The 14,353-nt window shown below is 43.7% G+C and overlaps 1 protein-coding gene across 1 annotated transcript; it reads left to right on the top strand.

Annotated features, from left to right (window-relative positions):
• The first annotated feature begins 1,482 nt into the window (after positions 1 to 1,482).
• RFXAP (regulatory factor X associated protein) lies at positions 1,483 to 13,554 on the top strand. Its single transcript, XM_075919159.2, has 3 exons — positions 1,483 to 2,136; positions 5,829 to 5,936; positions 7,442 to 13,554. Exons 1-3 carry the CDS (start codon positions 1,678 to 1,680, stop codon positions 7,550 to 7,552), a joined length of 678 nt encoding a protein of 225 aa, XP_075775274.2. The 5' UTR covers positions 1,483 to 1,677; the 3' UTR covers positions 7,553 to 13,554.
• The last annotated feature ends 799 nt before the right edge of the window (positions 13,555 to 14,353 follow it).

Below are 14,353 nucleotides of genomic sequence, written 5' to 3'. Positions count from 1 at the left end.
ACTGTGTAAACCATACCTCAGGATGGCCATTCTTATGTACTGTTATCTTCACTTTTTTAGAAGTGAAACTTGGGGAACAGTTATACCAACGAAGGGTCAATTTGTGCCTTAAAGCTCAGACCTCCAGTGAGAACTCCAGTGTTGCAGTTGAGATCAATGAAAGTGCCTGAGGTAGAGCCGCCTCAGAGGAAAAGAGAGTGAGCTTCCTACAGGGTGTTCTTCATAAAGACCTCTCAATTTGAATATAATTTCTTCACTTTGATCTGAAATAGCCCACACCTGTTGGTCTTCCTGTCACGTTGCAAAACCCATCTGTCTGACATGGCTCTTGGGGAGGGCTGGAGTACTTGGTAAGAAGTTTTGTCTTTGTTTGTTGGGCATGTGAAGGATTCTGAGGATTAATACTTGTTCCAACTAGTTATTATATGAGGTGCTTTAGCATTCTGCTCTGGCCAGGCCAGGTTTAGCTCACTGCAGGTGGGGTCTCCTTAGGCAGGGCCAGCCACACTGCAAGCAGAAAGTTGCTCCAGCCCAGCTGCCCTGAAGCACCCTCAACCCACGGTGTGATGCAGAGGGCCCACCCAGATTGGAGCACCCCATCTCATAGCACAGTGGGCCCAGCCACGCCACTGGTTAACAGGTTAGCAATAAGCACCACCCTTAATGGTGATGCTTATCGATTACACGGTTCCACCCCTAACTCTTAGCTGGACATGCTTCTCAAAGGGAGGCCATCTGCACTTATGTTGCCCAGTCATGCCGTTCTGTCACATCCCTTTGTAAGTCTTTGCAGCCAGCTTTGGCCCTCACTATTCTGTATCATCTGCACATTTTACCACCTCACTGCCCCCACCCCCAGTTTAAGAACATTTATAAGAAGTTTAACAGCAAAGGGTCCAAATGCAGATCCCTGCAGTAGCACCATTATTTATTCCTATTCTTTGCCTGCCTTTTAAGCGGCGGGTACCCGGCAATGTCTTCATGAGGGCTAAGGGTCTTTCGAGGACTTGACTGACTAGCCCTTTGTGAGCTCAATCACCCTGCCTCCCTCTGGCCATGAACAAGCTCCCTGCCCAAAGGCAAAGGATGGCAGGTAAGAGCTGCCTCTGCAGCTGGGAACTGCGCTGTAAGCCCGCTGCAAGTATGACATTCAGGGGTTCAAACTACTATTGCCCCCCCCCCCCCATGGTGCACTTGTGCCGTGCCCCTATCGGGCTGGCGCCCCTGCAGTAAATGGCATCTCCCAGCGGCGACAGGCGGCCCGCCGCGCACGCGCAACAGATTTTTTCCAGCACGGGGGTAGCGCTTCCTCAGCGGTCAAAAGTTAGCCTGCCACAATGCGCATGCGTGCTCATTGCACACGCCCCCTCAGCTGTTGGGGCCGTAAAGGGGGCGGAGTTGCGGGCCCCCACACTGTTCGTGGGGCGCATGCGCGGTAAGCACCCGGAGACTCGCTGCGTACCCGCGCACGCGGTGTCGGTTGCGCGTACGATTGGTCGCCCGTCAGGGCCGCGGCGGCTGCGCAGTCGCTGCTCTGTGGCTACCGGCCCGGAGCGCCCCTCTGAGGCGCTCGGCGGGTGGTTGAGCGGGACGGAGGGCCCGGGCGGAAGCAGCAGGGCCCTGGGGGCCGCTCCCGCCCCCGCTTCTTCCTCGCCCCCCCAGCTGGCGCTGCTGGTGATGCAGCCCTGCCGCGGCGGCCACGAGGAGGCGGCGGGGGGGATCGTGCGGCACCAGGGCCCCGCGCAGGCCCCGGAGCCCCCCGGCGGCCTCATGCTCCTCTGCGAGCTGGGCCCCAGCGAAGGCGATGGGGACGCGGCTGAGGAGGGCGAGCCGGCGGGCGGCGAGGGCGCGGCCAGCCCCGAGGAGCTGGAGGACGAGGAGGCGGCGGCGACCTCGGGCGGGGAGGCCCCCCCGGGGGGCGGGGGCTACAAGAGCTGCACGTACCAGGGCTGCAGCGAGACCACCACGCAGGTGGCCAAGCAGCGCAAGCCCTGGATGTGCAAGCGCCACCGCAACAAGATGTACAAGGACAAGTACAAGCGCAAGAAGAGCGACCAGGCACTGGGGAGTGGCGGGGCCGGGGCGCCCGCACCGCAGGGCGGGGCCGCCACCCCGGGGGGCAGCGCGAGGGCCGAGGTGAGGACTTAGTGCCCGGCTCGCCGCTGAGCCGCTGTGCGAGGTGGTAGGGCAGAGAACTGCGCGGGGGGGGGGGGGGGGAGGACAGCGGAGACTGCACACCCGCCCCGCATAGTCCGCGCTGCAGCGCCCAGAATCACTCGGGCTAGGGGTAATCAGCTTTTCGGGGTTCCCCCAATAGAGGGGAGACCTACCCTGCTATTGTATGCGGCTGGAGAGCCACGGAACTCTCCTAGTTCTCTTCTCCACCAAGGTGAAGTATGGCACTAGTTATTCACATCATCTGCCAGCTTTTGTCTACTTCTTCCACTTCTGCACCTCCCCCCCCACCCAAAATAGTTCTTTTTAACGAGCCTGTTAGCTTGGTGTGATTGCCTGGCCTGGTTTGTCTAATTATGTTTGTGGTGGCCCAGTCAACACTCATATTATACACTGAGGTTACTGTGCCGGCATAAGCCTTCCAGGGAATAATTGGCCATCTGCTTTCCTGCTTTCTCCTGTGATACACTTATGAAGCCCTCTAAGTGCCTGTCTGATACTAGACTCCCAACATCTCAGGACTATACTGAGACTCACAACCTCTTAATAAATTTATGTACAGTTCTATAGTTATTTATAGATCTAGAAACCGAGGCACAGTAAATCAGTAGCAGAGTTGATCTAGCATTCAGCTTGGTTTTTTGGCAGTTTTGGCTCAGTCCCAAACTCTATACAGTGTAAACATTATACAGTGTAAAAGTGAAATGTGTTCACTTTTTTTGATGGTATACAGGCAGTCCCTGGGTTACGTACAAGATAGGGACTATAGGTTTGTTCTTAAGTTGAATTTGTATGTAAGTCGGAACTGGCTCCAGATTCAGCCGCTGCTGAAACTGATCAGCAGCTGACTACAGGAAGCCCTAGGCAGAGTTGCTCTGCCCCCGGCTTCCTGGAATCAGCCGCTGATCAGTTTCAACAGCGGCTGAATCTGGACTCCTGGGACAGAACAGCTGGGGTACTGCTGGGTAGGTCCCCACAGGACCAACCCGGCAGCACCCTAGCTGCTCTACCCCAGGCGTCCTGCAACAAAAGCCTGGTCTGCTGGGGGGGGGGGGGGGGCGCACTAGCTGTGCCCCCCCCCCCCCAGCAGACCAGGGAGACCCGAGCAAAGCCGCGGAGGCGCAGAGGTCCCACCGTCTCTGCGGCTTTGCTCCTGTCTCCCTGCTGTGCTGGGGAGTCCCCCCTAGCACACCAGGGAGACCCAGAGCAGCTTTTCTCGCCCTGGAGGACGCGGTGGCAGGACCGCTGCGCTCTGGGTGGTCCCGCCGCCCGCGACCTTCGGGGCGAGAAAAGCCCCGTTCGTAAGTCGGATCCGCGTAAGTCGGGGACTTCCTGTATATGGTCATACCAATTTTCTTCCACAATTTGATCTGAGGAAGTGGGTCTGGCCCACGAATGCTCATCGCCTAATAAACCATCTTGTTAGTCTTTAAAGTGCTGCATAGTCCTGACTTTTGTTTCAGCTAGACCAGGCTAACACAACTACATCTCTATTACTATTCTATACAGTGTAGTCTTAGAAGTGCCATAATTTTTATGAAGAGTTTTAAAGCATATTTTTTGTGTATGCATTGTATTTTGGAATAGTACTGGGAAGGAAGAAAACATGTTTCCATTAAATAAAAGAAATGATGGAGGCACTTTGTACAGTGAAGGGATGGAAGGGACTGGATTGTTTTGGAAGGGACTAGATTTTTTTCCCCCAATTACATAATATCTACATTAGGCTTTGAACGTTAGTGAGATTCAAGAGATGTAATATATGCATATGCATCTTGTAAAGATTAGGGCTTTTGACATTTAAAATTAGATTATATGCTCTCAGGTACTGTAGACAATCTTGTTCATCTCCTGGGGAAGAGAACTAGATGTTCTAGTAAGTATTTTTCATTTGTTTTGTTTTTCTTCAACAATGTTGACATAGCAGGTGCTAGGATGGTATTTTGTCTAACCTCTTTCAGTTGGAAGAATAGTTAGCAAACTTAAAGCCACTTCAAACCAGAGAGAAAACAGTGTGAGGAATCTGCAGGGTATTGTGAAGTTAGCACTTTATCTATGCCAGGCATGTCCAAAGTCCGGCCCGCGGGCCAATTGCGGCCCGTGTTCTGGTTTAATACAGACCCACAGGTAATTTGGCAATATCTATCTTTTATGGCCCCCAACGAATCCATATGTATTGAGATGAATACATTGTAAAATCTCAGTTAATGTCAGTTGGTCTAAATCAGTTATAAATATATTTGGACACAACATGTATACTTGGTGTTATGTTCCTGTTCATATTTTTTTAACTTAAAAGTTGACAGACAACCTTTATTACCAATAATATGTAATGTACTTTACAATGTTCCTGACATATATTTCAGCTTCCTGGATTTTTTTTTCATCTGGCCTTCAGATATGAAAGGCAGAGTGATTTAACACCTGTTTAGATTTGTCATCCATGTGACGAAATGAAAAGTATGCCGTTTGCAATAAACTTTGCATAAAATAGTTAATTTGCATTTAATTTTAATGGTTCAAAGAATGTCAGGCAAAATGGTCGGCCCTCACGCATGTTCACTTCATCAAATCTGGCCCTCTTTGAAAAAAGTTTGGACACCCCTGATCTATGCTAAAATGTGGCTAGAATTTCTTCGGCTGGGAGTAAAGCCTGACTTGGCCTCCAGCCTCTTATACTAGAGCACGAGTGGACAAACTTACTGACTCTCTGTTAAATAGGACAATCTTCAAAAGCTCAAGCTGTGAGGCACCTGCCAGGGTTTGGGTCTTCAACCCTCTAGGGAGTGAGTAGCTCATGTGGCATTCTGTCCTTGAGCCTCACTTAAATTGTAAAAGAGCTAGTCTGTCTACACACTGGCGTGATCTCGTGTAAAAGCGGCTGCTCTTGCGCAAAACTTTGCTGCCTGTCTACACTGGCCGCGTGTTCTTGTGCAAGTAAACTGACGTTCTAATGTATAAAATCAGAGCTTCTTGCACCATAACTCTGACACTTTCACTCAGGAATAAGCCCTTTTGCGCAACTGTTCTTGTGCAAGAGGCCAGTGTAGACAGGCAACGTGAATTTTTTGCTCAAGAAAGCCTTATGGTTAAAATGGCCAGCAGAGCTTTCCTGCGCAAGAGAGCATCTACACTGGCATGGATGCTCTTGGGCAAAAGCACATGCTAGTGTAGACGCTCTCTTCTGGAAGAGTTTTTGCAGAAGAACTCTTCCGCAAAAGAGTTTTTGCGTGAGAACGCACCAGTATAGACGTAGCCCTACAGTTTGGCCACTCCTCTCTACACACATTACTTTCAGGGAAATTTTAAAAAGTGTGGATGAATTATTGGGCTGTTTCAAATTATTTTTAATCAAATAGATTAAAGATTTATTAGCTGTGGTAACTTGGTTAGGAGTCTAATTTAGAAATCTAATTCACCAGTTTCTGGTCTCTGCAGCTAGTGGAAACTGGAAGAATTATGGAGTGAAAGGGAGAAAACAAAACATTGGGTGGATTGTTTTCCTCTCTGGTATGCCTCATTTCCTTCCACAGGTTAGAAAGGGGAAGCAGGCCCTTTTATTCTGAGGCCTTTCCCCTGTAGAAACGAAAAATGCATTGTAATGTCAACATATAATATCCATCTTCCTCTTGTATTTTGTTTCTTATGTCCAGGATTGTGTCGAAGGTTCAGTTTCAGTTACAAAACAAAGAACAGGATCTATTGGAGATCGCCCAGCAAGACCAACTCTTTTAGAACAAGTATTGAATCAGAAAAGACTGGTAAGAACCCTGGCTTCTCACCTCATTGTGGGCTGCATCCAATACTGCCTGTATGACCCTGAGGGTGTCATATGAGCTACAACTCTGTGTTGACTGAGATTGCATGTTGAAAACCACTGGTGTATATAATGTTACTATATATTTTAGAAACTTTGTGCATTTGCCTGTCTATTTGTTGAAGGATTTCTCCTACACAGTCAGAGCTAGAACCACTAACTTCGGTGGTCCACTTATCGTCGCTTAAAGCAGTGTCCACTTATCATAGCTTAAAGCAAGGTCAGAGTTTGGTTGTGCCAGGACAATGCAGTGTGCATGGAATGCAGTTGTTTCACATCAAATGGAAAGGGAGGGGTATGATAGCTGGGTTAGTTATAGGAACAAATGATCATAGGGGAGCAGCAAGCGCCGAAGCCTGGCAGTACAGCCTCTGCCACCCAGGCTCCAGGGAGAAGCTGGCATGTGGGCTGTATGGCTCCCACTGCCTTGGGCTAGCTCTGTTTTCTGCCCACAAACAGGAAAAGTGAGGCACAGGTTCTCCAGTCTTCGGTGCTTTACTCTTTTCTTTCTCTCATTGAGAAAGATCCCTTTGCTTTTAATATATCCCACCTGGGGCAATGAATATGGGAAACAGGAGGACATTATCTTATAAACCATAGGGATATTTGTAAATGTAATGTTACCTGTATACAACTTTAGAAAAGAGCAGGGTTTTATGAAAAATTCAAGGATGAAAATATTCCATAATAGGATAGATAATATGTAGGACTTTTATAGCACCTTTTTTCAAGTATCTCAATTTAAGTACTCTTTCTGAGAGTTAGATAATTATTGCTATACTGCACATGGTGGGAAGGGGGAAATTGTGGCGCAAAAGTTGTGATTTGGCTAAGGTTCATAGCATTGTAGTAATGCCAGGAATAAAACCCAAAGCTTTTGACTTCCATTCTCTTCACTCGTCACAACAAAGTGCTTCCTTTCATTCTTTCATAAAGTTGTTTGTTTCTGTATGGTGACCAGTTAGTATAATAAACTATACATATTTTATATTTATAGAAATCACACTTTAGTGACAGGCTGTTTCTCCAAAGGAGCAGGGCTATGAGGTACTTTGCTGTATGGAATACAGGATGTGTAGTTGAAAATTAAAATGCTGTTAAACTTTTTTAAAGCCAATGTTTAAATTGTAATACTGCATACTTTTGTTACTTAAACAAAAATAAGTTACTGTCATATAGACAAAGTGGCATATTGTGCTCACATTTGTCTTGATTAAGTTCACTGGAGGTGTTAATGTTAACTTCATTCCTTTTGTAGGGTCATGTAATGAGATAAACTATTCCCACTTTGATTTGTGGGCATGTTTTTGTAGTCTGTTACTTTTATTTAATTTCAATTTATAAAGTGGTGTATGTAAACAGGTATAATGTATAGTTCACGAATAGGGGATTCTTTTCTATTCTAAATATTTTGGTACCAATTCAAATATTCTCTCTTCTTTCTTCAAGTCCTTATTAAGAAGTCCAGAGGTGGTACAGTTTCTGCAGAAACAGCAGCAACTGCTAAGTCAACAGGCTTTGGAACAAAGGCAGCATCAGTTTCCAGGAGCATCTGTGTAATGGGGACAAGAAGAATCTCATAATGAAGTAGTAGAGAGATATGTATTTTACATATGTAAAGAAGACAAGTTAAATATTAAGATGGAAGACTAAAATTGTTGCTGCTGTATCATACTTGTTTTGTGATTGCACTTTTGGGGTTCTGAGCTGCATAGATGTCTACAAATTTGTGAGTAAATCAGGAGGAATCTGTCTCCCCATTCTGTTTTAGAAATTTAACTTATTCATAATTTTTGTATAAGTGTAATTATCAGTAATCCTTATATAACCCCTACTCGTATCAAAGTCTTCCATTATAAACTAAACATTTTGCTGTGTGAAAGACTTCATAACTTCAATGTAGTCACTCTTAGATGACAGTCATTGAAGAAAAAAGAAGCAATTACTTTCTGTGGAAGTTGTATAATAAAAAAAAAGTACTGACTCTGAGCCAACTCAGTAAGATGACATAGTAACAGATTGCTCAGGGATATAGGAGGCTTGGAGTCATTAGATTCTGTTGCACTAACAGTTACAGACAAAATATTGCCATGTAGTAGCTGCACTAATGGCTGACTTCAAATCATGGATCTTTTTTGTGTATGTTCTTAATTCACAAGTCTGGTTAAACAATCCAATCTAACTGTTCTTACTAAAAGAAGTACTATAGGGCTGTAACCAGCACAATGGGTAGTTGAAAGGAATTGATGTGGAAAATGGCCCCAGGATGAATAGAAAGGAGAAACTGCCATTTAAAGGAAGAACTGAAGTGGAAAAAAGTAACCCAAGGCTTTTTCATTGTTTACATGATCTTCATTATCAAATGCTCGGGAACGTCACAAAAGGTGATATTTAAAAAATTGGTGGTCAATAGTAGTGGACCATAGCTTTCTGAGTGATATTGGAATAATGTGGTCTCCCCTGAATGAACCAGTTTAATAATTATATTAATTATTATTTACAGGACTTGACAAGTGGCGCTGAGCCCCGCTTGCCAGCCGCGCAGTTTGGCACGCTGAGCATGCGCAGACCGCGCTGCGCATGCGCTGATTGTGCCGCGGTACCGTGCGGGGCTAAAATCTACTCACCGCGGGCAAATAGATTGCCCTAATTGTTGATCCCTGATTATTTATTTGTGTTGAATTTGAAAGCCATAAGTGATTTTCATTCCTCTCTAAGGGCACATCTACACAGCAGCGCTGCTATGTAGAATTAAGCTACGCAACTTCAGCTATGTCAATTGCACAGCTGAAGTTGAAATTACAAAAGCTGAATTAAGCTCTGTCTACACAGCAGGAAGCCAAAGGAAGGAGACTCTTCCTTCGATTTTCCCTTACTCCTTGTGAAATGAGAGTTACCATGAGTCGGAGTAAGAAGTCCTCCAGTTTGACATTATTTCAAAGTAAAGGCTTGTAGTGTAGACACACACTATAAATAACACTGCTGTGTAGATGTGTCCCAAGTGAATAAAATGAAATATTTAGAGTTGTTGAATTTAGTTATTACCAGGGCTCGCCGAACCGCAGCGAGCCCCGCTCGCCAGCCGCGCTGCTGGCCATCTGCGCATGCGCAGATCACCCGAACCCGGCTCTTCTAATGCGAGTAGATTACATTATTTGTCGAGCCCTGGTTATTACAGCTGTGCAAAGAGTAAAATTAATTCCGTATCACGTGTTACTTATCAGTCATCTTTCTCCTCCAAAAAAAAAAACTTTTTAAAGAGCTCCATACAAAAGAAATAGAAGCTAATCTACAGACGTTTCTAGTAAATATTGTTAATTTTAACCATTGGTTTACCTATTTAAGAATCCAAATATTATATTACAAAATCCTGAATTTTACTAGAAAATTAATATTAATACTAAGACAGGGTTTTTAAGCAATTGTATAGGTAATTATTAAGCTGTGATTTGGTATAAACTTTGTTAGGTCCACTAAGAATCAGTTTACGAATATTTTTGTTACTCTTTTATGGGTGTTTTGTAAGATGTATTTATTTACAGAAAGTGTTTAGATGGGGATATATTAAACAGCAATTGTGTACGTGTCTGGAATTGTGCAGGTGATTTTCATTTCAAACATGTTTAAGAAATTTTGTTTTAAACTTTCGCACCAATAAGTGTTCTTTAAGAATCTTTTTTTGTAAAAACCCGTTTTCCCTTTTTTTTTTTTTTTTCCTCCCCTACTTGAACATATTTTTACGTACTTCTGTATTCAAATGATTAGCTTTGGTTAGGTAGCCTTTAACTTTGTTGTATTTCTAAACTGCTTGTGTTCTTGGAGAGAAACCCCACATTTAAAAAGAAACAAAAAATCAAACTGTTTTCAGCATGTAAATAGTATTTTTAATTTTGATGTTTTTTTTAATAGATTTTTTTACTCCTTTTTATATAGAAGAAAGTAGTATTCACTTGTTTAATTTGGCTAAGATTTTTGTGTGAAAATGTTTGGGGAGGCAACTTGCAATTTAGTTAATTTTAAAAAGCTACAGTGGTCTTAGGCACTAAACTTGCCCCAGAGATCCCATGCCAATTAGGATTTTTGCAATCTCATTTTCTTTAAAAACAAGTGTTTTGTTTTTTTTCTGGACTGTTAGCAATTTCCTGGGCCCATGCATAAGAACAGCAATACTGTATCAGGCCTGTAGTCCATTCAGCCAGAGCCACATTAAGAAAGGGGATTTAAGGGCTGCAGCCCAAAGCCCCAGGCTAATGGGGGTGACCATGCAAAAGATCTCTGAGGTGCCAAAAGTCCAGATCTTTTTGCAAGGTCTCCTTAGCCTGAGGCCTTGGGCTGCAACCACTGAAGCCCCTGCTTTTTTCAGTGCTGCTTTCTGTCCACTGCACTGGAGCCGCTTCATCACGAGTGCTGGGGGAAGGTCCGTCCCCATGCTGTTCTTGACTGCAGGCTCTGCTCTCAACTCCCAATAGCTGGAAATTGCAGGCAGGTGCACAGAAGGGGTGGAAGGGCTGCACTGAGCCACCTGTCCTGCCACACCAAATAGGTGCTGCACCAGATAAATGCTTCACGCCCAACCTCCTGCACCATCCCTGAGCCCACGCCAGTTCCCTAACTCACACCTAGATCCTGCACCCCCACCCTCTGTCTTGAGCCTCTTCCCCTACTCCAAATCCCTTGGGCTCTGCCTGGAGCCCCTTTCTGTACCACAAGTGTCTCTTCCTCAGCCCCCACAGAAAGCCCACACGCCCAGTTGGAGCCCTCACCACCTGCCTCAGCCTACTCTCAAGCCCTCAGTTTTGGCCCCATCCCAGAGCTTAAGAGCCCCCACAAAAATCTAATAGCTCCCAGTCCTCAAGAGTTAGTTCAGCCCTGCATCCAACCTGGTATCCTGTCTCCTGACAGTGGTCAAGGCCAGATGCTTCACAGAGGAGGAACAAAATAATTATCAAGTGCTCTGTTCCTTGTCATCCGCTCCCTGCTTCTAAGGAAGATTTAGCATGCCCAGAGCTCAGAGTGGCATCCCTGGTCATCTTGGCTAATTGCATTGATGAACTTAGAATCTTTTCTAACTGTTAGAGTTTTGGTCTTCACAGCATCCCCTGACAATGAGTTGTGCCAGTTGACTACACTGTGTGAAGAACTTCCTTTTGTTTGTTTTAAACCTGCTGCCTATTAATTTCATTGATGATCCCTGGTTCTTGTAAAGGGGTACAAAAACTGTCTCTAAACCATTCATGATTTTACCAACCTCTGTCATTCCCCTCTCCCTTCATTATCTTTTTTCAAGCTGAAAAGTCCCAGTCTTTCCATCTCGTATGGAACAGCCTCTGTATCCATAATCATTTTTGTAGTCATTCTTTGTACCTTTTCCGATGCCAATATCTTTTTGAAATGAGGCAGCCAGAAGAAATGGGTCTACAAAGTGCTGTCAAATTAAAAAAATCAAATATTCTTTTTAAACTTTGATGATAGTTAACATGACTGTTACAATACACAGTTATTATAATTTGAATGGTTAATGGTGTGTTTTCCTGAAATGTCATTCAAAATATGCATTCTCTTTGAATTATGGTTGTGAATGTTTCAGTTGAAGATCTGATTCAGGAAATCCTCCGTATAGACAGAGCTTACCAGTAGCTTGCAGCTTTTGGATATTGTGAAGTTGACATCATTAAGGCTAGGTTTACACTACAGAGTTTTTGCACAAAAACCCGTGGCGTGTTCACACCTCAAGTGTGTTTTTGTGCAAGTAAAACAAAAGAACAGAGAGGTTTTTCCAGTATAGGTATTCCTCCTATGAGGTATAACTCCTTTTTGCACAAGAGCTCTTGCACAAAAAGGTATGGGGGGATGGGAAACAGTGTTTTTTGGTGCAAAAATAAGGCAATTGAAAAAAGCACAGGTGCCCTGGTGGCCATTCTGTAAATAGCAATCAGTTTCCTTTTGAGAGAGCGTCCATGCAGTTTGGGTGCTCTCTTGTGCAAAAGCGCATCACTTTTTTGATGTGCTTTTGCAATGTGGACACGCTTTTGCACAAGAAGTTTTTTGCAGAAGATCTCTTCCGCGAAAAGCTTCTTGCGCAGGAAGCCTGTAGTGTAGACATAGCCAAAAATAGTGTGATATTTCTTTCTGTTAAAAACGTGACCTTAATTTACTAAGTTGAGGTAATAACTCGGGAATAAGTTTGCTGTTTGCGATTTGCAGCATTTGTAAAGCTTATTAGGAGCATTACAATTTAAGGATGTGACATAAAAAGACTTCAGTTAAAGCTAGTTCTTGAAGCATAGTTCTATCTTATAACAAAGGATAAAATGCATGGGATGAAAATAAAAAGAGATGCAAAAAAGGAAAGCAGAATAATTCATGTTGGGACTAGCAACTTCTTTGTGGGGTTTGTTATCCTTGTTTTGATAACTTGTTATTCTTTTGTCTGTCCCAGTACACAGAAATAACAGCTGGTGTTGATTAGATTTCACGCTGATTGCCCTTGACAGTCTAACAAGGAAGCTGTATTTTTCACATGCCTCTCTTTAAACTGAGAGAGAGACTGGCATCTGAAAATTAGAATTTTGCATGCAGTGCTTAAATAGGGTACTTCCTTTGAATGCACAGTACACAATACAAATATCCATTATTTACCACATTGCAAATTGACTGAGATCAGAAATACATGGTCTGAGCTATTTTAATATTTGTTAGCATTTTCTCATGTATGATATAATTTATTTGGATCAGAGTATCCTGTGTGTTTCTAGTTCCTTTTCAGAGTTTAATATATCAAATAACAAATGTATTTGATAGATCTAGTTTCTTAAAGGCACACATTTTCAACAGTGAGAGTGATTAATCATGGCACAAGCTACAAAAAGAAATGGTCTATTCTCCATCTCTTGAAGTCCTCAGATCAGACTGGATGACTTTCTGGAAGATTTAGTCAGACAAGTTAGTGGGCTTTTATTCCCAATAATTTGATTCATTAGGACACTCACCTGGGATGCTGAAATATAGAGATTCAAACCTTTATTTTGCCTGATTTGAAACAAACTTAAGGGTTTAAAATGCTGTTTAAAATATTAACTGACAAAATTATATGTTTAACCAGCCTGATGCTTGTTAACCAGTCACCCTGGTGAGTGTGCTGGTAAGGCAATACTTTCTGGGTTATCCGCTTTCATCCTTAAGTTAATCTTTAACCCTTAAAGACTAATCTATTGTTTTTATTGTTGGAAATGTGCCTGACTTTATGGCAGCCTTTTATACAGGAATATGGGAAGTCAGCACAGAAAGCAGATTGATGACCAACACATTGACCTGTGTTAATGCAGCAGAATAGGCACTTTTGCAGTCCATGAACCCAAATACCTGGCCTGCTAATGTGGACAAATAAAAGAGAGAATGGATGCCTATGTAGAACGTATAATATATATTGAATAGATAATCACAAGGGTCTATCCTCTTCCAAGAACTATGGAGGCACTGTAGTACCTGGCCTGAGAAGACTGAAACTTGAAATAGCAACCTGATCATCTTCTCTCATAGGTGAATGTGGCAGATTCAGTATCTCAAACAACATTCTGTATCCAGGCCACTCTGTTTACTCAGTGAGCGAGTAGCCTGCACATATGATTGTGAGCCTTGATAGGCCATCTGGTAGAACATTTGATCTAGGAAATTGTATTAAATAATGGCTTCGGTGTGGATAATGATCAGTCATATACCATATAAACAACGTAAGAAAGAAGCAAGATCGGACACAGACGCCCCACCATCAATCTCAGTTTGGACCATTCTACACGAGAGATCCATTTCCTGGATACCACAGTACAAATCACCAATGGTAAATTAGACATCACTCTCTACAGAAAACCCACTGACTCAGTTACCTCCATGCCTCCAGCTCCCATCCAGAACACACCATACGATCCATCGTCTATAGCCAAGCCCTTCGATACAACCGCATCTGCTCTAATCCCACTGACAGAGACCAGAAACTTCAGGATCTCTACCAAGCATTTATAAACCTCAACTACCCACTCGGAGAAATAAACAAATTGAAAGAGCCAGACGAATACCCAGAAATCATCTACTTCAAGACAGACCCAAGAAAACCAACAATAGAACACCACTTGTCACCATCTACAGCCCCCAATTTAAACCCGTCCGATGCATTATCAATAAACTACAACCTATACTGGAACAGGATACTAAACTCCGAGAGGCTCTGGGAGACAGACCCTTCCCCTCCTTATCCCCCTTCTGTTCTGAAATTTGATTTGTCCTTTTCATATGTGTTCATTTTTTTTTGATTGTATCCTTTAGTATATATGGTCATGCCAATTTTCTTCCACTATTTGATCTGAG

This window comes from Pelodiscus sinensis, chromosome 1 (genome assembly GCF_052426305.1).
Source record: "Pelodiscus sinensis isolate ZL-2025 chromosome 1, ASM5242630v1, whole genome shotgun sequence".
Taxonomy (NCBI): Eukaryota; Metazoa; Chordata; order Testudines; family Trionychidae; genus Pelodiscus; species Pelodiscus sinensis.
Note: the sequence above shows the minus strand (reverse complement) of the source record. Positions and strands in the feature narration are given on the sequence as shown.